We start from the raw sequence: 27,497 nt of genomic DNA on the forward strand, positions 1-27,497 counted from the left end.
GTTGTCCCCCCCACACATCATATTTGACATTTTCCTCATCAAAATAACTCCTTTCATACAATACAATTAATATATTGTTTGGCCTATTATTAATTACTCGAATGGCAATTTATCATTTGTAAGACTACAACTGCTCTATGTTTCGATTCTCGAATGACGTGGTTAATGATTGATTCTCAAGATTTGCCTTGAGTAGTGCTAATGTGCCCATGATCCATCCATATATCCCTTTGTAGTTTTTAAAAGCCTTCACATACATACTGATGATACATACTGATGATACATACGCAGGAAGAGATATAGAAGAAGAAGAAAAAGAAAGAAGATGTCGGAAGGACGAGGTCTGCTGCTGCTCTGGCGACCACTTTCTTTTTATCGATGACTGACGCTCCCAATCAATCCTCAGCTATGGCCGTGCAGCACGAGGAGAACGAATGGCGTTCTCTTTCTCTCTCTGTGTTTTGATCGAAAATTAAGGTTTCCTGTTGCAGTAGGTCTATGGAGCCTGTCGCAGAAGGGCTGTGGCTTCTCGCGGAGAGATTCGAAGAGACAGGATGCATCGCTCAGGCTGTGAAATGCTTCGAGGCCATCTGTCAGAGCCATGTCTCCTTCCTCCCCATCTTCGAGGTCAAGACTCGCCTACGTATCGCCATGATCCTCCTCAACTACACAGACAATGTTACTCATGCTAAAAGCCATCTCGAGCGTGCGGTAAGCCCTTATTTCTTTCAATCTTCGACCAATGTCTTAATTTCTGATTTTATTGTGTTTTTGCATTATTGGACGAATAAGGAAATCTATGACTCTGCATGTTTTGGACGATTTGGTCGTTTTCGGGTTTCCGTTTTATTTATTTTTGGGCACGTATGTTTCTCATGCTGAATATATAGGGGTTTCAGGTCGGATAATTCTAGCATTTTGGATTTTTATGCTGAATATGTAGGGTTTCATATCGGATGATTTGGCCATTTAGGGTTTTAATAGTTTTTCCGGATATCTACGGGTTATATTTTTTATGATTCGGACATTTTAGGGTATGTATTCTGGACATTTAGGATTCGTATTTTAGATATGTAGGGTTTTTACATAAGTTGAGTTGGAAATGTAGGTCCTCTATGAAGATATATTAAATGTGGGTGGTGTGTGAAAATCTGAGAATTCCTTTCAGGGTTTAGATCTTGAATAATATAGGACATTCGGGGTTTATATCTTGGGCATCTAAGAGTTTTTGTGTTTGGAGAAGTTCAACATCTACAGTTTATTTATTGCATGATTTGATCATTTGGAGCTTCATTTAGGATCTCTGGGTTCGAATTAGGGTTCCAAATTACCATACTATGTCAAACACGTGGTTGAACATCTCTGAGTTCAACTTTAGAGTTTAAACCTTTTGGAACATGTTGAATGTATTGCTATCTTGAAGCTCTTTGAGTTTGATGTTGGGTCTATGCAGCAACTTCTTCTGAAACAAATACCTTCATGCTTTGAACTGAAGTGTCGAGCCTACAGCTTGCTAAGCCGTTGTTATCATCTAGTTGGAACCATACCGCCTCAGAAGCAAACCCTGAAAAAGGCCCTGGAGCTAACATCAGCATCAGCGGAAGGGTATGGACTAAAACTCTCTAGTAGTTCATCATGTTTTCTGTGGTCATAGCATGTTTTCTCAAGGCACGTTGAATATCTATCTGAGAATCGATGATATACTTGGGAAACAAAAAGAAAAACCATGTGACAAACTTCATTTAAAAAAAAGAGAATCAAATAAAACAGATAGCAAACTAAATCTGTTTGTTTGCAATTCTAATCATCTAAGTTTTAAAATGATCTCCTCTGTTATTTATAGCATACTTCAGATAGGTTTGGTTTAGGACTTTTGGTTGACACAGTTTAATATAGAGCTTAAGAGAGTATTTACTAAGATGCTTTTGAAGGGAATCTGCTATGTTGTGGGCCTGCAACTTCAACTTGCAGTTAGCTAATGCTTTAACAACAGAAGGAGATTTTGCAAGTTCAATAAGGGTATTGGAGAATGGATTGAATCTTGCAAAAAGAACTGGCAGATGCGACCTTGAGGTTCATTAAAGCATATTATTGTTTCAATACAACTGGGAGCATAATATTTTCAATCTTTATATGTTCAAATTTTTCATTCTTTCTTCCAGATGATATTTTCTACATCTATACTTCACATCCATCTGATGCAGTGGGAAGATGCTACATCTGTACAGCAAGCTGTAGCCAATTGTGATACAGTTTGGTTTTCCATCCCAGCAGACAAGGTAGAGAGGCCAATGAATGATAAACACCTCGTTTGTAGGCTTGGTAAAAATATAAGATTACAGTGAAGCAGATGAGATAGTTAGATGTATATGTGTGTATATGCGTGGTATGTGTTATATATGCCTTAACCTCAGTGATGCCAGTGCTAAGGTTAGTATTTTGTTTTGTTCAAAGCTTCATTCGTCTTATGTTTATTTGAATGCTTTATTACATGTTCGTTATTCATTGGGTTAGATATATAGTATGTCAATCTATCATGCCAAGTTGTGAAACCATATTTGCTTAAACTCATTCTAAAACAGGACATTCCTTCTTGCAGAAAGCATCGTACCGTGGTCTACATATTTACAATGAGCTGCTTCATACATTCTACTTGTTACGAATTTGTGATTATAAGGAAGCTTCATTACATGTCGATATTCTAGATGCAGCCCTGAAAGACGGATTACAGACTGAAGCATTGGGATCTCTCCTAGACGAATCAACACATAAAAATGCTAGCATGATGAATATGAATAAATTATTGAAGGGAAATTTTACGACGACACTGGAACTAGGATCGGCGCCGCTTGGTGGAGAGTGGCTACCAAGGGCAGCAGTGTCTGTGTTGGTCGATCTCATGGCTGCTATGTGTGCTCGCCCAAAGGGTATATTCAAAGAATGTGACAAGCGGCTCACTGCTGGGTTGACTTCTGCTCAGGGTAGCTTTCATATACTTTTCACTTTTGCACCTCAATACTTCATGAGGATTTTTGCGGGAAACCAAAATATTTAATTACATGTACTTTTTGATATACCAGATGAGCTAAGAAGACTTGGGGTCACAACAGGCGCTACTGGTAAGAATTTTTTTGGGACATAAATCACTCAAAATTAACAAAGTTGTCTCCACAAACTATTAAAAAAATATCAAATTATTTTTTCACAAATAGTCAGAGTAAGTTTCCTCATATATTACCATAGACAGAAAATGGTATTGTAGTTTGCTATATGGATTCCTATGTTGCCAAATACAATAGATACTAAAAAATCCAACTGAGATTAAAAAAAGAACAATGCAACAGCCATGGAAGTGAGCCCATTTTCAACTAAATCAAATGCAGAAAAGTAAGTTTATTCAACAGAGGTGACATGAATAACTAAGTTAAAAAAAGAATTAACTTGTGGTTGATTCTCAATATGGTATCAAATCCACTATTACATACCAAGCAGTTTTTTGTATGACAATCAAATACTGCAATGTAAAGCGAGAAGAAACTCACTGGTGTATGTTCATTCCCATACAATAATCAACCATAAATATGGTGATATAGACCCATATATAAGAAAAGGGTTTGAAAGGATTAATATTGATGAGTCATCACATGAATTTGAACATTTAATAAAGCAGCCTTGGCAATATGTCATTGTCATAATGTCCCTCTTAGGCTTCCTAAGTCTTCCTTCCCATGTTGTTAGGGAAAGATCAGTTCCATTAGTGCTTACATGATATTCTAGAATCTGTTGTGTTCTGCATGCAACTATTATGGTCTCTGAATAATTATAATGCTGTCACATGGGAATCTAGATCGGGATTGGACTAAAATGGTCCTTTGCAGCTATGAGTTTGCAAGCTTAAACAAGTGAATGGGGTAGGGGATGTCAAAAAGGAAAAGTGATGGGGCATGTGAAGCTGAAAAAGGGTATCTGCTTGTGACTTGAGTGAGAAATCTGAATCAACTTCCTTACTTGTTTTGATTAACGTGGAGGTTTTGTTTCAGAAGCAGCCACATTTCCTTGTTAAATCATATCTGGGATCCATGTGAATGTTTGTCATGTGATGCCAGTTGGCTTGTAAGGCTCGTACATATCAGTAATTGGACTGATACCTCAAACAAAATGAGGGTTATGGAATGCATTCTACATGGATACCAAGCATGAAAAACGGTATCTGCTTGTGACTTAGTGAGAAATCTGAATCAACTTCCTTACTCGTTTTGATTAACATGGAGGGTTTGTTTCAGAAGCAGCCACATTTCCTTGTTGAATCATATCTGGAATCCATGTGAATGTTTGTCATGTGATGCCAGTGGCTTCTAAGGCTAGTACATATCATTAATTGGAACTGATAGCTCAAACAAAATGAGGGTTATGGAATTCATTCTACATGGATACCAAGCATGAAAATGGGAGTTCAATATGTACGAATTACCAAGCATGAAAAATGCTATTTTTTATTAGAAAAAACTAATCATGTGTAGAAAAGTGCTATTTTGATTTTCATGTTTGTTCTGTTTTATCTATTGAGAGAGTCTGAAAATGTATTTACTTCCAGTTTTCTTGGCAATCAGCATTGGAGGATATATTATATATATCTCTCTTTAATGAAGATTAAAATCATGAAATCAGTGTAAAGTATATTGTCTTATCAGTATTATATTTACTGAGGCTTGCTACCTCTCCAGAGGGAGATCTTCAACATTGGGCAATCTGGGTCTCGGGTATATACTTGATCTTGGTGCTGCATCTGATTGAGAACAAGGTCATCATTGATTTGACGAGAACAGAATTTGTAGAAGCCCAAAAGGTCAGTTATTATCTTTTAGTTTGACATATCTCATGCCATTGGATTTCAGTTTTTTAAAAGTTTATAGATACGCGGTTTGTTGTCCATGTTTAGAACTTTATAGGGTGTTCATAATCTGTTATGTGATAGAACTAGAATTAGGAATGAAGAAAGAATGTGAAAACAAAGTATAGAATTTTATGTCACTTAAAGGCTCTGAGCACTGTCATGTTATGAGCAAAATTTTATGCCTGTTTTCTCGTCTCTTTTCACACATTTTTATCTGACAAACCTGGAATTTGACATTAATTTATACTGTGGTTTTTGTTTTCATATGTGAAAAGCTATGCTTTGCCATGTTTTCATTTATTGAAAGATTTATTCTTACAAAATTTAGCACCAAGATAGGGATGTAGAGGTAATTTAAAACTGTTCTTATGTCATACCTTGCATATACTTGGTTTTAGTTTGACATTGTCAAAGTGCTGGCAATAATAGAAAAAGGCAAGATAGTGCAGCTTCTTGGAGGTTAGAGCCAAGATGACGCAGCTTAGGTGAGCCAAAAAAGTGCCAATTTCTGCACCCACAGCTATTCGTAAGAATAACATTATTATAATAAATTTGCTGATGTGATCCTTTCAACGGATACCTTAAGAATTGTAACAGTGTGGCCTTCTAGTCATCTCAAACTTACCAAGGCCTGTGTGCAAAACATATTATTTACAAGATTATAGTAAAATAATGCAAACACAATGCACATGAAACAGTGGCCAATTGAAGAGGGTTGGGGTTCTGAGCAAGGCTAGCTTAGCTGTTGAAGCTTAGATGAGAGAAACATTGAGAGTGAATAAGAGAAGGAGACAAGTATGGTGGTGTAAAGCTCACCTTCATGCATTAGGTTTTCATTATATATATGAGTGCATTATGCCCCTAGTTGGCATTTTCCCTAATAATCCCCCATTGAAAGACTAACATGCCTCCTAAGGGAGATCACAATATGTGCAATGATCTGTGAAGTCGTAATATCTCATCCAATGCCCATAAATTCTGGTAGTAGACTTGTAAAAAATTTCAAGGTTATCTTCTGTATGTATCTTGTCAAGATCCATGTGCTTATTCCCAAGAAATCTTCTAATGAAAATGATACCTCACCTCCATGTCTTTGGTCTTTGCATAAATGAACGAATTAGGTGCTAATTATATGGCACATGCAATCAGCATGCAACATGTAATGCCCAAGTCTTAACTCTAGGCAAGCAAGCCATATTGCTTCCTTACCAGTATTGGATGCAGCAATGTTCTCAACCTCTGTAATGGAGAGAACATCACACCTCTGTGCACTAGAAGATGTCCAAGGCAATGGACCTGCAGCTAGTATGAACATGTAGCCTGATGTGATCTCCTGTCGTCCAAACCCATTTTCCATTGAGATATCTCACAGTACCTTCCAGTGTCTTCCAATGCTGTTTGCCAGGATTCAACACAAAACTACTAACACATCCCACTGCGAATGCAATGTTTGGTCTCGTGGCATCATGGCATGCATGAGGTTACCCGTTGTCGTGAGGATTTCCAGCAACGGTGAGAAAACCGGGTGGAACGGGCAAAGTCGGCAATGTGCAACACGCGCATGTACATTAGGAAATGTACATAAAAATAAAGGGAAAAGGGAAGATTGCTAAAATGCACGGGAGTTAGTGAGGAATAAGTGTCATGTGTACATTAGTGCACTTGCATACGTAGTGGGGTTGTAAAAGTGAGAGCGTTTAATGTACCTCTCTGGAAATCAAGGCAACTATCTCCTTTGAAAAAGAGGAATATTTGACCGACTTTGTAACGTACCTCCCACCTTGGGTTATAAAAGGAGGAGAGAGTCTCTTGTTTAGGGTTTCACCATTTTAAGTTTTGTTCTGTTTTGTATGTTAGTTCTGTTAGGGATCCGGGTTCCGTTTAAGCAGTGGTATAAGCAGAGTACTCGAGCTCGTATGCTCTGAGGATTTCGATTTTCTGTTCTGTCTTCTATGCAAGGACTCCATTCGATGCGGCAAGCCCGAGAGCTCACCGACTGGAGATTTGCCGGCAGAAGGTCGTTATAGTCTCTGATCTGCTTGGTCCGGCTCGAGCCGGAGATGTATTCTGCTGCCCCTGTACATATATATATATAAAAGGTTGTGCGTAACTGTGTCTCTGCCGGTGTTGGTTGTGTTTCTTCCTTTTCCGGTTTTCTGTATACAAGGAGTGTGTGTTGAGTAAGAACGCTGCGCACGTGCTCTCTCTCTCTCTCTCTTTTTGCAACGCCAATGTATCATGACATGGGACAAATGTGGTGGCTCACGCTTCACACATTTTACTACAAATGTTGCACCTAACTACAAAACCATATTCTTCGCGGAACGGGGAAGCCGTACACATTGATACATGTTAGAGCCCATCCCGATATCTGCCATTCAAACCATTGCTTCCATGCGACTTAGCTCGCACGCATTGACATGTGAGACGGGACGTTGGAGCACAAGTGATGAGAGTGGCCGACTATGCACACTTTGCCCTAAACAAGTTCGAGAGTCTAAGTATCACACTTTGATACAATGCTCTGCCTTTGATCATATTCGACCATCCTTTTCACATCTCTTCGATCGAGCCCAATCCCTGCACGAATTTCTCTCACAACCACGATGTGCACTCTCGATTGCAACATTCATTGGTAAAGTTCTTGAACATCGAGGGTCGCTACTCACCTTCACACGTATTACGTGAAATGTAATATTTTTGGTCTCATAGGTCATATTTGACCTCTAAAGACGATAATATAATCTATCTATCTACCTCTCTCTCGTTTGGTTGCCTCCAGTGTGTATCCGGAAACGCTCCAGTCGGTGTCTCAGCTGGCGTAACCAGTACCGGTGAGGCTCGGTGTTTGCTCCTCCATCTCTCTTATCCAAGACCCCGGTGGTCCCGCCCCGTTTCGACACATATTCGCGGATTTCCACGACACCGTGACTGATGAGGAAGGAACTTCCACATCTTGGCCTTCTCATCTACTTGCCAAGTGGAACCTTAGAGCTGATCCATATTCTCAGGATGTCTTTTCGTATGATCATGTTCAGATTGAAACTATTTTCGTATTTGAAAATGCTGGCAAGCAAAAGTAGTGCCTGAATATATATGAGGTCTGCCAATATATCAACATAAGGCAGTGACGATTATTTTCACTAGTTAATGTAAATGATTGGCTGAAGATGGTATTTGTTCAATTTTAAGGCCACTTCCATAGATGGAACTGAGGTCCAACAACCCAAAGAGTGAGGAGACTGGCTTAATGGGAGGCTAACGGAGGCTATGTCTGTCACAAAAAGCCAAGATGGAAACTATGTCTGCAATAAAGATAGCTGAAGCCGGTTGGAGGCAGCTGAACTATACACTGGAAGATACCAAGGAGCAGGGCAAATGGCTGAGTAAAAAAGGCTACAGAAGCTATGAAGTCAGCAGTCGGAAGCAGGGTGATCTATGTCAAAATGTCTAAAATGGCCTAGGCAGCGTGGGCTCTGCAGACTAGGGTGAGAGTCTGTGCTGATGCATGGTAGTGCAATGGCAAAGGCATATAGGCTAGCCAAATAATGGCTAATATGGTAACTTCTTTTAGTGTATAAGTGTGTGAATAACGTCTATCCATATTTCTTATATGGATCCAAATAAAAATAAAAAAATTCAATTGTTTTTCTTTACCAGATGGTTTTATGTGACTGCTGAATGTTTGTTTTTGTGACTATGCTTTATTTCGTTAATGTTTTTCAATTTTCCTATTTCCACCAATTTTTGGAAGTAGTTATTAGCATGCACTCCATAACAAAATGTGCATCTGTATCTCCACGTGGATCCTACCTTTTTTGGTGAGGGACACTTGTTTTTTGAAAATTTGCATTGTGTAAGGATGTCTTTAAATGATATATTCTTTAATGTTTGCTTGTAGTCTTTGATGCAAATACTGGACTGGTTCAGCCGATTTCCAACAATTTTGCAAGGCTGTGAGACAACAATTCAAACCCTTCTAGGGCACTATGCCCATTCAGTTGGTTGTTTTAATGAGGCTGCAATGCATTTTCAAGAGGCTGCGAAGGTGAATGGCGGAACATCCAATGCAATATTCCTATGAGATTGTTTCAAATTTGCACGGCACGTTAGTAGTGTTGTAAGAGTTTAATTGATTAACATGGAGTGATGGATTTATATTTGCAGCTGACAGAAAGCAAGGGTATGCAAGCATTATCTCACATTTATGCAGCTGTTTCATACATATGCATTGGTGATGCTGAGTCTTCTTCTCTGGTTTGTTGACAAACATTTTTGTCTTGGCAGTCAATGATATTCTACCTGCTTTAGTGTCAATTGCTCTAGGTTATGAAGACATAATTTGTAACTGCAACTAGATGAAAAAGAATACAGTGCATAGTAAGAGAACCATATGACTTATTCTTCTATCCAATTTGTGTGATCATGACTCATGCAGGCACTAGATTTGATTGGTCCTATCTACAGAACCATGGATTCATATGTAGGAGTACGAGAAAAGACAGGAGTTCTGTTTGCTTCTGGGCTTTTGCAGATGAAGCAGCACAATCTTCAAGAAGCCAGGTAGTTTTACATTATGAACCTTTGCATAATTTTGGGGTATAAAGTTTTACAGAATTTACTTAATTTGAACCTTAAAAGCCCCTGTCGGGTTGGTACTTTACATTGTGATGTGGTAGATGTTATAATATGATGCAATGAAGCAGAAATGGTGATACTTTACGGGTATGATGCATCAACCAAAATAGGAAATCTCTATCATGATGGCACTTTTTTGCCTTGTAATGTGCGAGGTTGCATATCATATCATGGAAATTACCAAAAGAAAAGTGGGAATCCAAAAGGTTTCCACAAAGGGTTTGCTATGAAAGACAGCTAATTGCATTTTGGTAGCAATTACATGTTGTCAAGGTGAGTTGGATGTCTGGCTTTGGAGGTGGGCATTAGTAGAATGTTTGATCTGAGATCTCAGTTTGTAATATTGAGAGGATACATAGTAATGACAAGTGCAGAGTTAAACCTGCCAAATAGTATTTCTGTGATGACAATACTAGATGGTTGGGAATTGATCAGGTGTAGAAGCATTCAAATGAAAAGGAGTGATGATCATAGAGCCCAGTCACTAGACTTTTTAGCTGTAGTCTATATGTTGTCTGAAGAAAGGTTTAGAAAACATTGTTATATCATATCTGAAAGCCTTTGAGATACTGAATCCAGACCTAGACTGTCATTCAAACTTTTGTTTCAATGAGTGAAAACTTTAGAACTCAAATGGTTAGAAATCACAGGATATTACTAGTCCAGAGCACTCATATGTCCTCATAAAACCATGTCTAGAATGGGAATACCAGTTAAAGGTTTTAAAAGAGAACTAGCAATGACAAATTCAGCAAATGATTCCCGCCAATGACTACCCATGGCAAGCCCCTGTGGTTATATTTTTGACACAAGTTCATACAATGTTCTCTTTTTCCTTTGAACAGGTCATGTGTGCACTTGGATTGATACAGCCTGTGTTTGCTAGGATAAATTTCACGTGTCATTGTCAACATATATTTCGTTTTTTTAAAGAGTGTTTTTGAAAGAGAACTTCATTTTGCAGAATGAGGTTGGCAAATGGTTTGAAATTGACATACAAGCGGTTAGGAAATCATCAACTTGTATCGCAGTACTTAACGGTTCTTGGAAGCTTAGCACTAGCATTGCATGACACAGGGCAGGCTCTTGATATATTAACCTCGTCGCTTACTTTAGCAAAAGCTTTACATGATATTCCCACTCAGATTGGTGTTCTTTCCGAACTAACGGGTAAAAATATACTATAAAATTTGTGTATTTGTTTCATTATCTTGTTACAGCTAATAAAACTAGAGATTCTGTATTGGTATATGCAGCACTATACAGAGCATTGGGTAACAATATAAAAGAGCTTGAAAGCTTTGAGTATGAAGGAAAGAAGGGCGAGGAACTGAGAAAGCGCATAAGATCTGCTCATGTGTCTGAGGAACATCAGGCCCTTCTAAAGGTTGGATGCTACATCTAAAGCTGCATATGTGATTTTTATGTATGAATCAATGTGTTATTTGTTTATTATTAATCCTAGTATATATCATGTTCTTGTTCAGTTCGGCATTTGACAGATCCAGCAATCTGTAGTTATTGGCGGGAATGTAAATAATTTGTTCATGAATGGTAATATCTTGTTGGTTATTCCAGAAACTAATCACATCAATGTAAAGTCTTCAAGATAGTACTGACCTCATTTATGTCTTGGGAGTCAAGTTAAATTCTCTAGAGCTTAGTATAAAAAGACAACTTTCAAGAAGTTTGTAATTATAAAATTGTTTCACTCAATGTATGACGATATGAAGAGTTCCAAGACCTAAATGTTCTATTATTTGTATGTATGCATTAGATTGTGAAGGCAGTTTTAACATCTTGCCATGAATCAAAGTGACTAGATATGGATGCCTATGAAAAGAAACAGTAAAAGATATTGCAGTGGATGCAATCCCAGTTTATTAGCACAGTAAAGCTACTTTAAAATCTCCTTGCTGCTAATATAACATTATTTGTATGTTTGTTTACCCCTGATGCACACTTTTAATGTCAACAGATGAATTGTTGTGTCTCGGGCTTAGGTCCACATGGGTTTTCACGAAGGCTGAATTAGCAGTGAACTAACTTGACTCGACTAATGAGCAATATCAATGTCTTCAATCTCACAAGCATACAACTGACAGTTAATATAATTTCAAAAACTGCTTATGATGATTGTAATACTATCACCAAACCCGTTTGATTTTAAGCTGCTACATCACTGAAAACATGTTAGCTAGTTGCTATAAGAATATTCTTTTCTCCTCATAATTATTTTTGTTTTGTGCTCTTAAGTGATAAAAGTGGCATAAGGTGGTCCTCTTGATGAGGAAGTCAATGCAACGAGTACATTAGATGTGTATATATTAGGTGGAAGACTATAATCTAGATGGTAGTTGAAACTTGGAGAAATTTTGTAAAACCACCATCAAAAGCAAATTGTCTAGTCTGTATGATCTGAAGGTAAAAATGATGCAGCCAGTGCAACATGTATAAAGGGTGTAAGACTATAAACAGTTGGGAATTGAAACTTGGAGCAATTTTGTAAAACCATCAAGCTAAAATGATGAAGCACACAAACTTGGAGTGATTCTGTATGATCTCAAGCTAAAATGGTGAAGCATACAAATTTGTTCTATAATATGCTGCTTGTAGACACATTGATCACAATCTTGTAAGCAATCATTTACGAGGGTTCCTATATTCTTCTAGCACATAATTTCGTATTTTCTTCATATGAGGATGTATAATGGAGACATAATGTAGGACAACATATATTATTTGTCCATGATTCATTTTCATATAATAAATATGCCCTAGTCCAATAATAAATCACAAGTAGTTCTGCAGGTTTTTGTACATCATTTTTTAAGATCAACATCACTTCATAGACTTAGACGTTTGTAAACAACTTTTATTTTGACTTTATAGTGCAAGCCTACATAATTGCACAAAAGCTTTATAGGATTCTTGAAGTCAAACTTATCTCATGATCTTCAAGTCAATAATTGCAATTACATTGTCTCCAGTCATAAGCTATGTTTTATCAATCCAAGCACACACACACTCGCACGCGAATGTGGAAACATAAATATTTTGTGACAATCAGAACATGCACATCATGTGAAAATTGTAAATGTGATGCTTCCACATCTAGCTATTATTGACTTGGTTTTTCTTTGAGAAAGGAGACCATAATTTATTTTTATTGATGCAAACAATTGTTCATGACTTATTATTCAAAACTATATTCAAGCAATATTAACGGAAGTGAAAGCCATGTTAGATCGTATGTTTTTCCCTTTTGGCATGTAAAAAAAGGAGGCATCTTCTAAAAAGGCTTAAAATGATGCTATTTGCCTTTAGCCACGACAAAAAGACAGACATAAATTAAGTGAGAGTGGATACTAAGTTAAGGGAATCTTCACTTCGGAAAGATGACACGTATTAACATCCATGAGGAGGCAACGTAGAGAGAGAGAGAGAGAGAGTAAAAAAAATTTTAAAAAAATAGTTGTCCTGCCATATTCTAATAGCTTTATGGTTAAATTACAAAACACATAAAAACAATTTCTTGCACTTGGTTGTTTTCGTGTTTAAGTGTGGGTATCTCAAAATATGGAGCTACCAAAGCAAGCATTGATTTTGGAAGCAAACAGAGAAGCTTCATTTTTAAACATCTCAATTGTTGATGGGGATGGGATTCCTTCCATAGCCATAGCCGACATTTTCCATGGCGGGGCTATCCCATACACACACACACACACACACACACACATATATATATATATACACGAGGAAAAAGCAAAGCAAAAAGGCAGAAAAGCAAAACCACAAAAATAGAAGCAAAAAAGCAACAGCCAAAATGCAGGAAAGTAAGAAAACCAGCCATACATACGTTCGGCTCATTTCCATTCTGTGCAGAGAGAAAGCAGAGAGAGTGAGGGAGATGATGAGGAGGTGGTGAATATACTTACATACCAATACTTTATTAACACTCATCAATTTATCTCTATATATATGTCCATGGAATTCTCTCCTCGCTCCTCTTCCAATTATCGAAAGCAATCCATTGAGAGGATGGCTTCCATGGATGAACAGATGAGAAAGCTCGTCCCATGCAAGGTTTCTGATGACGACAAGCTCATCGAACACGACCTGATCCTACTCGATCGCTTCATCGACATCCTCCAAGACCTCCATGGAGAAGAGATTCGAGACAAGGTACACACTCAAGTAGATTGAGAGAAAAGATGAGCGTGTGTTTCTATAAACAGAAATGGTGATGGTAATGGTAATGGTATGTTCATGGCTTTGATAGGTCAAAGTGATGAACTATGTCGATTTTACAGAATGGATTGGATGAAAAACTAAAGCAAAGTTAATTTGTAGCTTCTATTAGTAACTAGTGTATTATCAAAGTAGCTTCAATGAGATGGGGGCAATTGGTACAATGATATAGGGCCCATGATATAGTACACAGTATTCCGGCGCATTCAATGGCATTTGATATACAGACAGGATAGATTTATATTGGGGAATGGTAGGATGTGAATTGATAGGCCCGTGAATGCTGGCATACAATGATGTTGTATGACATCAATACCACCATCCATAGTAAACCAACTTCCTGGGTGATCATGCTCAATCTGAGACAATGATGCTATGTATCTTCCAATGCAGGAAACATCTTCCGTTGGATAATCCACGTATCTTCAGACATCTGGAGCAAGCCAAATGAACATGGTAAAAAAATACCCAATCTGCATTTACAGGCCCTGCTGACCATCTACCCCCAACAAGCGACTCTAATTCGTGGATATCTTTTAAAAATAGCCCCAAACATCTATAATTAATAATGGTCTACAATCCGGTTGAATGATCCCAATCCCTTCCTGAAGAAGCAGTGGAAGCGGTAAACTGTGGGATGGCATGGGTAGTGGTCCGCAGAATCTGGCGCTGAACTTATTATTTGCTTGGTACACCCATATACCTGCCTATCTCCAACTGATGTGGTGAGATATGGTTCTGTCCACAGTCCAATGATGTATCTCAATCAATATGACAGATGGATATCCATATATTGAGGGTGTAGTATAAATCTATCCTCACGGACTTGGAGAAAGGGTCTAAATAGAAGACTATCTTCGTGCCATCCTGCACAAGTTTGATCCATGTCTTACTATTCTATAGATGAGTGAGATCTTGTCTGATGAATTTCCTAATATCTGAGTCAGTGCGAGAGGTGATGCATCTAAGGAGTACTGGTAGTACGCCAGTACGGATGCCTTACCCAGATCATGAATACAAGATGTATCTTCATCAATCTTCACCTAAATCGACCCCTAATAATGGTCCAAAATCAACCCCTAAATCTGCACACCATCAAGAATTTTGAGGGTGGCAAGAGTTTCAAATAGCCAGAACTTAGTACTTGGCTATTGGAACTGATTCTATGACCACATCCTCTCTAGTTCATCTAATGCTACATTTCCTATGTAACCTGATCCTAAACTTGTCCTCTCACGGAGAAGAAAAGTCCCTGAACAATACAGCAAGCTAGGTATAATCATCTACATCATCCACCCTCTCTGTTCTATACATAATATCATGCGTTGACTTCCTTATCCACTGAGATGTACCGTTGAACAGCATGTCATTGGGTTTCCAAAGGTTCACTGAGTTGATTATCATTTGCAAAAGAAATTAAAGAATTGAAATGTCTCCATAAGTACTTTGATGAGTAAGTTATAAGCGCAATCTTTTCATCTGCATATAACATCATCAGTACCCAAGTATCCATGAGCAGGACACCTCTCACAATATAGTCAAAGATCTTCTCCCACAGAACCAAAAGAGTGTCACAAAAATCTGGTATCCATTTTTCACTCAAAATAATAGAATGAACAGGATCTGAATGTCTCTCTGATGTCTGCATTATGCCTGTTTATTTTCTTATAATGCTACCATCCCATGCAACAATAATTCTGCCTGCAATGAGCTCTACCCTCCTCAATAGCAGCACTTAGTGTGAATGTATGATCTAAAGTAAAAAACCTCCATCTGAATCCTGCACATCCTTCTGCTACACTGTAATTTTGCTAACTCTATTGTTTTATTCACTGACTTCTTTTTATTGTTTATTTCTGTCTTTTACTGACATCTCTCTCACACCGTCTCTTGTCCTTACTCTCTATGAGTTTTGATAACTCAATCTTGATTCTTGATGTGTATGAGATTGTAGATGTCTATAATCTATTGTCTTAGACGTGGAACTGATGTAGTATATGTAATCTGGGCACTGGGAATCTTGTATTTCTTGGAAAAACACATGTAAAATATGGGGGTTGCTGATGCCTTTGCAATGATGCACTTTGCTAAAACGTTATGATCCACACTGCTAGGCACTATGACCCCACGCTCTGTTGTTCTTTGCAACCCATGCTCAAATACTGATGGATACAGAGAGAGTGTGGATGTGCTTCTCGGGAGAGATTGTGTGTGTCAAAAGAGTCTAGCAAAAGAAGAGTATGTGTGTCTAATATCAGCCATTTAGATATTATGTTTCTGTTCTGTGTATCATTTAGTTGAATGTGTGATAGAGTTACACGTGTTAGGTGTAACTAATATTTCACATTCAACATAGATAGATATGCAGTCACTGATATGATGCATGTGATTGGTGACAACGATGATGATGGTGATATGATGTACATGAATGTGAACGTAACTGTATGGGTAGCTCTATCTACAACTCATTGTGGAACACGGTGCATTGAGTGAAAAGTAATTGTAGTAGGTTGTTGGATTGCTATGGGCACAAGGTCTGCTCTCCCTAATGTGTTATTCACAGCGGGTTTGGATCTAAGGAGTCTGTTTGTCTCTGGTAGTCTTGGTGCACAGTAGCCTGTTATTGTTGGTCTTGTACTCAATTTGATGGTTGGGAAAGTAACTCCAGATCAACTGTGTCACTGCATTATGATCTTTATACTTCCATGCATAGTGATCCTCAGTCTCTATCTCCTATCTGCAAAGCTTGCATATCCCCTCTGCTGAAGTTACTTGCATATCTTCATCAATTTTAAATGATATATGAGCTCAAAAGTGTGCGTGAGTCTTAGAAAAGGCTAGTAAAATGAAACGAAAACAAATTATACCTTAAGTAGATAGCCAGCCGTAGGTAACTGCAAGGCTGTGCTCAAAAACAATTATGAGAGCGAGGGCACTGTCATGGAAGATTTATGTGAGATATATGAAAAAATCATATTTAAATCTGGTGTATTTAGGTCCTTTCATTTTATGAAATTGCCAGTCAGTTTCCAAATGCATCGTCTCAAACAATTGATCAAAAACTTGAAGAATTAGGAAAAGAGCTTGACAGCTTGGATCCGAACCAGGCAATCATAGTGGCAAGCTCTTTCTCTCACATGCTTAATCTCACAAACCTTGCTGAGGAGGTTCAAATTGCCTTCCGTAGAAGAATCAAACTGAAAACAAGAGAGTTTGAAGATGAAAATAGTGCAATTACAGAGTCTGATCTAGAAGAGACTTTTGAAAGATTGGTTACTGAGCTGAAGAAATCACCAGAAGAGGTCTTTGAAGCTCTGAAGGCTCAAACTGTGGATCTTGTCCTCACTGCCCATCCAACACAGTCAATCCGGCGATCTTTACTTCAGAAACATGGCCGGTAAGTTCTCACATGCTTGACATAGACATCATTTAATGCCAATTTATTTTTAGATTTGTAACTATGGTAATGAAATGGTAGTTTCATAATTAAGGTGGTGGGTTTGTGAGTTCAAGAACTCTCTACAGTGTACTAAAAATTGTCTAAAAATGAAAACGATTCTTATAATTTACAGTATCCAGAAGTGCTTATTGAAGCTTTGCCAAGAAGACATCACCCCAGATGAGAAGAAGGAGCTTGATGAAGCCCTAAAAAGGGAGGTATATCACGCATTTGCTTTGAAATTAAATAATCAAACACTCAGATATAGCTGCATTGTAAATGCTAAAAAAATCTCTTCAAAACTTAAATTTTAAAGTTCGTTGTACCTACCAAGGTCTTACCAGTTTGGATCCCAAGTACTCTGCATCAATTAAATTCTATAGCACCACATATACTGAGTGCAAAGCTTCTAAATTATCAATGTGTGAAAAGTGTAGATAGAAATCATGAGAAATGAGATTATTAAATCTCTCATTGGCAACTTCAAAATTCAAGAAAGCTATTGATTTAAATCCGTCCTGAAATGATGTTATGTAGATTCAAGCAGCATTTCGTACGGATGAGATTAGACGGACTCCGCCTGCTCCACAAGATGAGATGCGTGCTGGGATGAGTTATTTTCATGAAACCATTTACAATGGGCTCCCAAAGTTCCTTCGACGCATAGACACTGCACTTAAGTCAATTGGAATAAAGGAACCATTACCATATAGTGTGCCCCTAATCCAGTTTTCTTCGTGGATGGGGGGTGATCGTGATGGTACTTGTGCTATGTTGATTTATTTAAAATGCAAGATACTTTTGAGTTAGCTAATTAGTGATTTCATGACTTTGAAAAAATTTAAATACAACACATAACTTGTTGCAATTTGTTTTACTTAGGCAATCCAAGAGTTACTCCAGAAGTAACATACGATGTATGCTTGTTAGCAAGGCTTATGGCTGCAAACTTGCATCTTTCAAAGATTGAGGATCTGATGTTTGAGGTTTGTGCACGTTATTCCTATACTTCAGGGGTTGAAAGTCCTCTTGGGTTTCATGCTCTAAAACTTTGAATGCAGCTATCCATGTGGCGTTGTAGTGCAGAACTTAAAGCACGAGTCAATGAACTTATTTGTGCAGAGAAGAAAGGAGCTAAATATTATATGGGTACCAATCATCTTCTATCTAGCTTTATGGACATTGTTATTTCAAATGTCATCTCTAGATCATCTCATTTCTGAATGTGCCCCAGACAATGCTTTTTTCCCATGAATAGTATGTCAGGTAGATTATACTGATACATGGTTTGTTGAGTACGTTGAGGTAACAGAGACTTAATTTTTCAATTACTTGGTAGATTATTTTCCTTCTTAAAAGAAAATTTTGATTGCACCAATTCCTACACTAGGATGTTTTGCCCAATTGCTTCTTTTAAACCAGAACTTTTGTTCCTTCAATTAGGGATGGGCAACGGTTCGGTTTAGACTTAACCGATTTGGCCAAAACCGGTTTGTGCACCTCACCATTATTCTTCTTCCCTTCAACCTGAACATCCTCATCAGCACCACAAGCACCATCACCATCACCATCTCAAATACAAATATGTGATGGCTATGGAGACATGCATGCCAATTTTCCTGGTTCTACAAGACACCTTGCTTGCTAGCACATGGACATGGCTTGCCCTCGGCCTTGCCACCATAGCCATCTTAATCCGAGCTTTCTTCACTCGATCTCGTCTCTATGAACCTCTCTCTCTCTCTCTTTCTCCCTCCTCTCCTCCTACAAATCAATCCTATATGTTAGGTAAGGAAAATGAATCCGATCTAGCAGATAAGAAAGGGAAGCCATAAAAGGTAAGGAAAATGATTAGATTAAAGAAGACAAAGAAAAAGAGAGTATGCTATGCTCATATGATGACTTGTTCTATGGGGTTCTCCCGTTGGATAATAATTGTATACAAAAACCTCCAAGGATTCAACCCAAGAGCAACAATTGCATTATATAATTAGAGAAGAGGAAAGTATGCATCTTTCACATACTTGGCTCTCAAGAAGTGTTTGCTTTGAGAAGCAATTTGGGTGGAATAATTGCTGGAAACTAATCTTGGCATGTCATGGGCATGCCACATAAACCCAATTTTTGGCCGGATAGATTGGGGGGAAATATCAGTGGCTACTATCGAAGAAGATCATCAGAGGAAGAGATCAACGGCCATCATCAAAGAACTTAAAGGTTGGAACTCGGGATTACCAAAGAGGATCAGTGAATCAGTGATTACCTGAAGGTGTGTAGGCTGCAGGCAGCAGGAGGTTGTCGTCGTCCACTATGTAGTATGCAGGCTCCCTCTCTCTCTCTCTCTCTCTCTCTCTCTCTCTCACGTCTTTCGGGAGACTCGTGAGTCGTCACTCTAGTCTCTGATTCAACAGCCGTTGCCTATGGGCCATGGCTATGGCTTCCTCTCATTGAGTCAGTCTCTCTCTCAAGTTTCTAACTGTCTAATTTCTAACTTTTAAGCTTTTCACTAACCTAACTATTAATTCACATAAACAGCTTAACCGGTTTGAGCCGGTTTGGCAAGGCTTAAGCAAAGCGGAACCAAGCTCAAACCACTTAGGCAGGCTCAAGCCTAAGCCGAGCCACTAAGCCTTTAACAGTTTAGGCTTGAGCCGAGCCGTTGCCGATCCCTACCTTCAATTGATTGTTCCAATTCTGTACCAATTTATACCATTTCCCAAGTTCCAGATGACAATATTTTTGTTTTTCAGAATTTTGGAAACCAATTCCTTCTAGCGAACCCTTTAGGGTGATTCTTGGAGATGTGCGTGATAAGCTTTATCAGACTCGGGAGCGTTTCCGGCAGCTTTTGGCCTCTGGAAAATCTGACATACCTGAAGAGGACACGTTTATATCTAAGGAAAAGGTATTTTGTTGTAAAATGGAAAGTGGATATGTAAAATGGCATCACTCATTTATTTCTTCAAATGAAAAGGTGCTCTTTGGAAAACAAGTTTATTTGTATTGAATTGAAGACGTGCTCTTCAAAAAACAAGTTTATTTCTTTTTAATTGAAGACGTGCTATTCAAAAAACAAGTTTATTTCTTTTTAATTGCCAGACTTTTTTTATTTTAAATTCATCTTGTAGATATTGGAGCCACTAGAGCTCTGCTATCGATCACTTAATGAGACTGGTGATAAAAGTATTGCAGAAGGACGTCTTCTGGATGTACTCCGCCAAGTTTCATGCTTTGGTCTGAGTTTAGTGAAATTAGACATTCGACAGGAATCTGATCGTCATTCTGATGTGATGGATGCAATCACTCAATATCTTGATTTGGGTTCATACAAAGAGTGGTCAGAGGAGGAGAAACAAACCTGGCTTTTATCTGAATTGCAAGGAAAACGCCCCCTTTTTGGGCGTGATTTACCTGTAACTGAGGAGATCAAGGAAGTTTTAGATACTTTTCGAGTTATATCAGAACTTCCTTATGATTCTTTCGGACCATATATCATCTCCATGGCTACAGCACCGTCAGATGTTTTGGCTGTGGAGCTTTTACAGCGTGAATGCCACATAAAACAACCTCTTCGAGTTGTTCCTCTATTCGAAAAGCTCACAGATCTTGAAAATGCACAAGCTTCCTTGATGCGCCTCTTTTCGATTGATTGGTATCGGAACAAAATAAATGGGAAGCAAGAAGTAATGCTTGGATATTCAGATTCTGGAAAAGATGCTGGGAGACTCTCAGCTGCATGGCAGGTGTTTAAAACCCAAGAAGATTGTGTTAAGGTGGCGCAGCAATTTGGAATCAAACTGACTCTCTTTCATGGTCGTGGAGGCTCAGTTGGGAGAGGTGGAGGCCCTACTCATCTTGCCATATTGTCACAGCCTCCAGATACCATTCATGGGTCTTTACGGGTCACCATCCAAGGAGAAGTTATCCAAAAATCTTTTGGAGAGGAACATTTATGTTTCCACACCTTACAACGTTTTACTGTCGCAACCTTAGAGCATGGAATGCAACCCCCAAGATCTCCAAAACCTGAATGGAGGGCTTTGATGGATGTAATTACACCTGTAGCAACTTGTGAGTATCGTGAAGTCGTCTTCAACAATCCCCAGTTTGTGAAGTATTTTCGTGCGGTATATATATCTCTATGAAACTCAATTATAATCACATGCATTACAATCACTAGCTAGTCAACTATGTTTAGAATGTGGTCCTCCTGCCTTTTACAAAGTAATTATATTTTTTTAACCATTGGGTTTTGTGGAAGAATTAATTTTAAGCTGGTAAGTGTTAGTCAAAATAACAATATGAATGTTTTTTAGAATAAGCAGAATATTAGACCCAGTGCTTTAGGTGTAAAACCCACAACCATAACCCTTACATTAACCCATCACATTTTATATTATATTTTGAAATCATAAGTTACTATGGATTTATGAAAGCCAAGCTCTCATCTTGTGCCTAGCATGTGATGTTGTGTTTCTCTGAATATCACCTTATTTTATAATCCTTTCTTATCTTATTCAGGCAACGCCTGAGCTGGAGTATGGACGAATGAATATTGGCAGCCGACCGTCTAAGCGTAAATCCAGCGGAGGCATCGAATCATTGCGTGCTATTCCCTGGATTTTTGCTTGGACTCAAACTAGGTTTCATGTACCAGTTTGGCTTGGAATTGGTTCAGCACTAACTTACGCATTACAGAAGGACAAAAACAATTTACACATGCTACAGGAAATGTATAAGGAATGGCCTTTCTTTAGAGCAACCATTGATTTGGTAGAGATGGTGTTTGCAAAAGGTGATACAAGGATTGCAGCACTATATGACAAGTATTTGGTTTCAGGGGACCTACAGCACTTTGGGATGATGTTGAGGAATAAATACAAGGAGACTTGCAATCTTATTTTATTGGTTAGTCATCAATGTTCTTTACTAATATCCATTTCACGCATGAAAACGCCACAAAATTTTAGGAATCTAAAAGAAAAATGGTATGTTTCTGGAATTTGTTTTGATAAATAATTCCACTCAGCAAATTAAAAAAATGTGGTTGGTACATTTGTGAATGAGGCTAGGGTGTATTTGTCTCCAAGACTGGTTATGATTCATTCTGCTTCCCATTCCTATCAAGCTGAATGACTGGATAGATTTCACTGAACCTATATTGAAAATTTGCCATTGCATATAGGTTGCTGGGCACAATGAGATCCTTCAAGGAAACCCAACATTGAAGCAACGTTTAATGCTCCGAGAACCATATATCACCATCCTGAACATCCAGCAAGTCCAGACGCTTAGGAAGATAAGAAGTCAAGAGGGTAGAGGCATAAAAAGCTCGCTATTCCAAGTTGGCTCAACATCTGAGCTGTCTAATTTAAATACAGCAACAGAATGTCCACCAGGCCTTGAGGACACTTTGATCCTGACCATGAAGGGGATTGCAGCTGGCATGCAAAACACTGGATAGTCTGTATTTGGAGGAATGTTATGGGTATGGTGAACGATCCTAGTAGATGTGCATAATAAACCCTAAAGTCTGAACTCTTCAGGACTAAGCCCTAAATCCTAAAACTTCTCAATCATGAACTCTTAAGACCTAGTTAACCATATTTGTTTGTCTATAAATAATAAATCAATATCTGAGTCCTTTAGAAAACTCAAGTTATTTTAACAGTAAAGAAATTGAAATTCAAGCACATTAAGAACAAATTACCTTAATGAAGTATGTAACAATCAGTAAATAAATCCAACTTATGTAATAAATCAACATCTGAGTCCTTGAGAGAACTCGAGTTTGATGGTAAAGAAATTGAAATTCAGACAAATGTAAGAACAGCTTACCTTTATAAGATATGTAACAATCAGTAAATAACTCCAACGTATGATGAAAAACCACTCTTGATCAGTAAATAACTCCCAGATATGTTGGAGAAAAGCCCTGTCATATGTTCCAACAGTTGTAAGACACCATCAATTTAGAATTTGCAAATATGTCTCTCTGCTATATTCAGTGTATATTAGTATGTACCTTTTGATCATCATTCATTACAAGTTGCAAATACTTGCAAATATGATTCTTTGCTTTATAAGTGTATGTAGCACATATGTTTTGACCATCATCAGTAGGATTTGCAGATATGATTTATCACACATGTTTGCTTGCTTAGATTTTTGCTCTTCTTGGGATGACATCTTCTGTATCAGACGTAAAGTCTAACTTGAAGTTTCAATTTGAAACACTTTTTTCACGCAACAAGACTTTTATCTGATCCTTTGGTCAATGGCTCTAACTTATTCCAAGCCATTAATCTTCAGAGAGTTTCTTGCTTTATAATCTTTTGTTTGGTTTATTTGCTTTCAGTGGCCCTAAATGGCTACACAGGGAGTAGAATGACACTAAGTAATATGTTGAATACACAAATCATAACAAGTTGGTTGCTTAGTTTTATGAACACAAGTTTTTAATTGTGTACTTTTAGTTAAAAGGTGAGACTACACAAGCTACTCCCACCTTCCAAACACAGGTTCATAATCAATTGCATAATTTCTACGTTCAACTCCCACCCCTGTGGGGTTCAGAAGTGGCAACAAGGATTCCATTAAGCAAATAAACATAAGGGACATGTTGTTGCCATTAGGCAGATAAAACAATATGAGACAGAGCCTTGATTCATCGTTGCACTGTCCTGTATTGATATATGATATCATGGCCTGCTTGAATTATTCCATGGCAGTATAATCAGACGTGCCCCTCACAATTCGCCTAAGATTTGACACCTCCTTCCACTGCCCAAGAATCACATGTATATTTGCTAACAATGCATCTGCCACTTTGCTGTCAGGCTCCAAAACATGAAGATTATTTGCAGCCTTCTTTCCTACCTCCACATCCATGTGAAATCTGCATGCACTCAGCAATGTTAACCATGGTAGCATCATAGAACAGAAGGGCATCTTATGAATAAAACACTCTGCTTCTAGCAACCGACCAGCTCGACCGAGAAGATCTACCATGCAGTTGTAATGTTCTACTTCAGGCACAATGCCATGTTCCTGGGGCATCGTGGCAAAGTAATAGTAAGCCTCATCTATAAAACCCACATGGCTACATGCTTCAAGTATGCTTATGAATGTGACTTCATTCAGTATGATACCCTCTGAGCACATTCTCTTGCATAAGTGATGGATCTCTATACCATGCCCAAGCTGTGTCTGTCCAGTAATCATGGTCGTCCAAGTCACAATATCACGTTCTTTCATGTTTTGGAAAACAATTGATGATTCTTCTAAGTGCCCACACTTGATATACATATTCATGAGGGCATTATCCACTGATACATGGGACAATGTTTCCTGGGATATAAGACAAGCATGAACCCTCTTTCCTTCAACGAGAAGTGGTTGGATGGCACATACATCCAGCATGTTTATTATAGTAGCCTCAGTTGGAACTATACTTTGTAGAAGCAATTGCTTGTATAGTTGAAATGCCTCTTTGCAGAGACCATTTTGGCCACATGTAGATATCATTGCAGTCCAACCTACCACATTACATTTATCGCTTGCATCATGCATTTTCTGAGCATTCTCAAGATCGCCATTCTTGCCATACATACTCAAAAGTGATGTGATCAAGAAATGATCCAACAAGAATCTCCGTGCTAAAATGATAACATGCAACCATGTTCCAATAACTAGGGCAAGCATAGAAGCACATGCCGAAACAGCTATGGAAAAGCTCACCTGATCTGGTTCGATTCCTTCCAAAAGCATCTGTTGGAAAATTTGAATAACAACTTCAACTTGCTCATGCTGCACTAAAGCTCCGAGTAAAGCATTCCATGTAACCACATTCCGTGAAGACATATCCTCAAAGATCACCAAGGCCTCCCTTAATCTGCCCCATTTCCCATATGTACTAATTAGAGCATTTTCAATCGTAATATCTGACTCGAATTTGCAACTAGAAATAAAGGCATGCATTAGTAAGGTTTTCTGACAGCCACATATGGGAAGAAGTAATATAAAAGTGAACTTGTCTGGAAAATTACCTTCGATTTGCATTCTATAAAGAACTCCTAGAGCATCTTCAGTGAGGTCAAAACGAATGTAAGATCCGATAATAGTATTCCATGAGATGGTATTAGGTTCAAGAATCATCTTAAATGCCATCAAAGCCTCCCCAAGGAAGCCAAGCTTAGAGTACACATTAACAAGGGCTGTTCCCACCATGACATCAGAATCCATACCTATGCTTGAAATGCACGTATGCATCCATTTGCATTCACTTATAACATGTGTTAATGGATCTCCAAACGCACCTAATACAGTCAAATAAGTCACTTTGGTAGGCAACAACCCTCGTGAATACATATCTTTATACAAGAGAAGCACATCTTTCCACTGCTTTACACTAGCATAAGCTGAAATGATAGCATTCCATGAAACTTCATTTCTGTCTTTCATCTTCTCAAACACTTTACGTGAGTCCATGAGACTACCACATTTGCTATATGTGCTTACAAGAGCACTATCTACCACAATTTCATCGTCAAACGCACAGTTTATTATGAAAACATGCATCCTTTTCGCCATATCTAAGCGAATACAAGCAGACACGAGGGACAGGAAAGAGACCTGGTTCGGAATAGTGCCTTCTTGAGTCATCTGATGGAATCTCAGATAAGTTTCATCCGAAAAAACGCCATCTTCCGCGAGAAGCTTGATCAAGATGGTCCATGAGAAGACGTTTTTTGTGTGCATATGATCGAACACAGAGACTGCACTATGAATAGATCCACATCGACCATACATATGAACAATATAGTTTGCTAGGATGAGCTCTTGCTCCAGATTACTACAGACAATGTGGTGATGGATGTTCATGCCTTGTTGAAGAGCTCTGGCCAAGGCGTATCTGCGCAGGAGGGCAACATATGAGGCAACGTCCATCGATCGATTTGCTTCTTCTTCTTCGTCTTCTTCTTCGCAATAGGAGCGAGGACTTGACATGCTCATGATAGTCTTAGCTCCATTGGTGTTGGGGCTTCCTCTTCTTAGAATGAAAGTAGGATTGCCCCTAGTGAGAATGATATGTATATTAACGTTTTCTAACATTTTGTACTCACACAACTCCACCTTATAATCCTCCCAAGACCCACAGTAATTATTCTGCTTTTATTCAATGCTTGACAAGGGAGATTGAAAACAAGCTTTGTGAATGATATATTGTCAAACGTTTTTTTTTTCCAAAATGAAGCTACTTTCCCATTAGTTAGGAAGGATTTTGGAATGGGAGTCTTGTATAATAACACTTGAGAAAGTACATAGTAAATACTCTTGAATGGGATTTAACCAAACCAAAGCATTGCCTTCAAACATGATTATCAAGTCTCCAACCAGTTTAATAACAAATATTGCTTGTCGACGAAGGAGCTTAAATTTAACATTCACATGCATATATAATATGTTATGTAATAGAAACCCATTTGCATGGCAATAGTTTTGTTATTGACGTGTGCTCATGCATCATTTCAATTTGAGATCATGCACAGCCATGGAAATTGTATCCCTAACCTAAGGATTAGAAAGGGGTAGTATGACATATTGTCAATAAAGCCACCTTACAAAAACGTGAAATGTTGGTTAAACATTACAATGGAAGAGGTAAAAAAACTAATGAATGGCATGACAAAAAATATTTAATCGGCCAATTCTACATTACATGTGATGGGTGATGGTTTTTATTTTGTTTGGTGAAACATGAATAGTTCCAAGAATTTCCTTTACCCTAATATGTATATAAACAACTACTTATATACAGCCCCTCCTAGATACTCAATCATGTATAGGTATGGTTATGGTTGCTAAAGTTCTAATTTTAATTGGGATATATGGATAATTGTTTTGTTAAAACTTACAAGAAAATAGTAGCTTATCTTAACTTGAAAATTGAGACTATGTTAGTTGCAACACGCACTACTTAAGACAATCGAATGACATTGTATAGTTGACTCAAAAGTGTTTTCCGTGTGAATACTTTCTTGTAGTCAATCAAATCACATGATGAGGTGCCCCTATTTGTTCAAGAAAACGTCATTATTACCCCTACTTCTCAATAATCAAAACATACCCTCTCATCCTAAAGATTAAAAGAAGGGAAAAGTACCAAGATACCCCTGGAAGTTCATCTATTTACCATAATGCCCCTAGAAGTTCCAAATTTATCAAACTACCCCTATGTCCAAAAAATTACACTTTATAAAGTAATTACAAAAA

At 38.1% G+C, this 27,497-nt stretch overlaps 4 protein-coding genes across 9 annotated transcripts; 2 read left to right on the plus strand and 2 right to left on the minus strand.

Moving 5' to 3' along the window:
• The first annotated feature begins 295 nt into the window (after window positions 1–295).
• LOC147868110 (Tetratricopeptide repeat (TPR)-like superfamily protein) lies at window positions 296–11,248 on the plus strand. 2 transcript variants are annotated; one of them, XM_087315419.1, is made up of 13 exons: window positions 296–711; window positions 1,496–1,605; window positions 1,932–2,073; window positions 2,163–2,279; window positions 2,600–2,981; window positions 3,081–3,119; window positions 4,725–4,846; window positions 8,796–8,942; window positions 9,062–9,151; window positions 9,333–9,457; window positions 10,497–10,702; window positions 10,789–10,919; window positions 11,020–11,248. In XM_087315419.1, exons 1-13 carry the CDS (start codon window positions 499–501, stop codon window positions 11,029–11,031), a joined length of 1,836 nt encoding a protein of 611 aa, XP_087171545.1. In that variant the 5' UTR covers window positions 296–498; the 3' UTR covers window positions 11,032–11,248. The 2 variants fall into 2 exon arrangements, with proteins under 2 accessions (XP_087171545.1, XP_087171537.1); XM_087315411.1 differs by having other exon boundaries at window positions 297–711; window positions 1,454–1,605.
• Window positions 11,249–13,311: 2,063 nt separating this feature from the next.
• Window positions 13,312–23,223, plus strand: LOC147868111 (phosphoenolpyruvate carboxylase 2-like). The gene is made up of 10 exons (XM_087315399.1): window positions 13,312–13,717; window positions 16,780–17,180; window positions 17,356–17,440; window positions 17,760–17,982; window positions 18,105–18,208; window positions 18,284–18,371; window positions 19,973–20,127; window positions 20,351–21,349; window positions 21,744–22,130; window positions 22,408–23,223. The coding sequence occupies exons 1-10, from the start codon at window positions 13,514–13,516 to the stop codon at window positions 22,684–22,686; spliced, it is 2,925 nt and encodes a 974-aa protein (XP_087171525.1). The 5' UTR covers window positions 13,312–13,513; the 3' UTR covers window positions 22,687–23,223.
• A 341-nt stretch (window positions 23,224–23,564) lies between these two features.
• Window positions 23,565–25,980, minus strand: LOC147868112 (pentatricopeptide repeat-containing protein At2g13600-like). Of its 5 annotated transcripts, none has more exons than XM_087315455.1 (3): window positions 25,857–25,980; window positions 23,784–25,116; window positions 23,565–23,730 (listed from the first exon to the last, which is right to left on the minus strand). In XM_087315455.1, the coding sequence occupies exon 2, from the start codon at window positions 25,083–25,085 to the stop codon at window positions 23,940–23,942; it is 1,146 nt and encodes a 381-aa protein (XP_087171581.1). In that variant the 5' UTR covers window positions 25,086–25,116; window positions 25,857–25,980; the 3' UTR covers window positions 23,565–23,730; window positions 23,784–23,939. The 5 variants fall into 5 exon arrangements, with proteins under 5 accessions (XP_087171581.1, XP_087171575.1, XP_087171590.1 ...); XM_087315449.1 differs by lacking the exon at window positions 25,857–25,980 and adding an exon at window positions 25,271–25,396; XM_087315464.1 differs by lacking the exon at window positions 25,857–25,980 and having other exon boundaries at window positions 23,784–24,821; window positions 24,963–25,255.
• LOC147868113 (pentatricopeptide repeat-containing protein At3g24000, mitochondrial-like) lies at window positions 25,202–26,171 on the minus strand. The gene is made up of 2 exons (XM_087339374.1): window positions 25,282–26,171; window positions 25,202–25,214 (listed from the first exon to the last, which is right to left on the minus strand). The coding sequence occupies exons 1-2, from the start codon at window positions 26,169–26,171 to the stop codon at window positions 25,202–25,204; spliced, it is 903 nt and encodes a 300-aa protein (XP_087195500.1).
• Window positions 26,172–27,497: the final 1,326 nt, after the last annotated feature.

The sequence above is a fragment of the Azolla caroliniana genome, unplaced genomic scaffold, assembly GCF_043228905.1.
Source record: "Azolla caroliniana isolate FFs.n. ecotype wild unplaced genomic scaffold, voAzoCaro1.0.p SCAF_1, whole genome shotgun sequence".
Taxonomy (NCBI): Eukaryota; Viridiplantae; Streptophyta; class Polypodiopsida; order Salviniales; family Salviniaceae; genus Azolla; species Azolla caroliniana.

Coding starts and splice junctions, on each gene's coding strand:
- LOC147868110 (XM_087315411.1), top strand. CDS start 499: ATGGAGCCTGTCGCAGAAGGGCTGTGGCTTCTCGCGGAGAGATTCGAA. Junction 2,074..2,162: donor CTGGCAGATGCGACCTTGAG/GTTCATTAAAGC, acceptor TCTTTCTTCCAG/ATGATATTTTCTACATCTAT. Junction 4,847..8,795: donor AATTTGTAGAAGCCCAAAAG/GTCAGTTATTAT, acceptor GTTTGCTTGTAG/TCTTTGATGCAAATACTGGA.
- LOC147868111 (XM_087315399.1), top strand. CDS start 13,514: ATGTCCATGGAATTCTCTCCTCGCTCCTCTTCCAATTATCGAAAGCAA. Junction 17,181..17,355: donor TTACTTCAGAAACATGGCCG/GTAAGTTCTCAC, acceptor TATAATTTACAG/TATCCAGAAGTGCTTATTGA. Junction 18,372..19,972: donor AGGAGCTAAATATTATATGG/GTACCAATCATC, acceptor TTTGTTTTTCAG/AATTTTGGAAACCAATTCCT.
- LOC147868112 (XM_087315441.1), bottom strand. CDS start 25,202: ATGCATGCCTTTATTTCTAGTTGCAAATTCGAGTCAGATATTACGATT.
- LOC147868113 (XM_087339374.1), bottom strand. CDS start 26,171: ATGGACGTTGCCTCATATGTTGCCCTCCTGCGCAGATACGCCTTGGCC.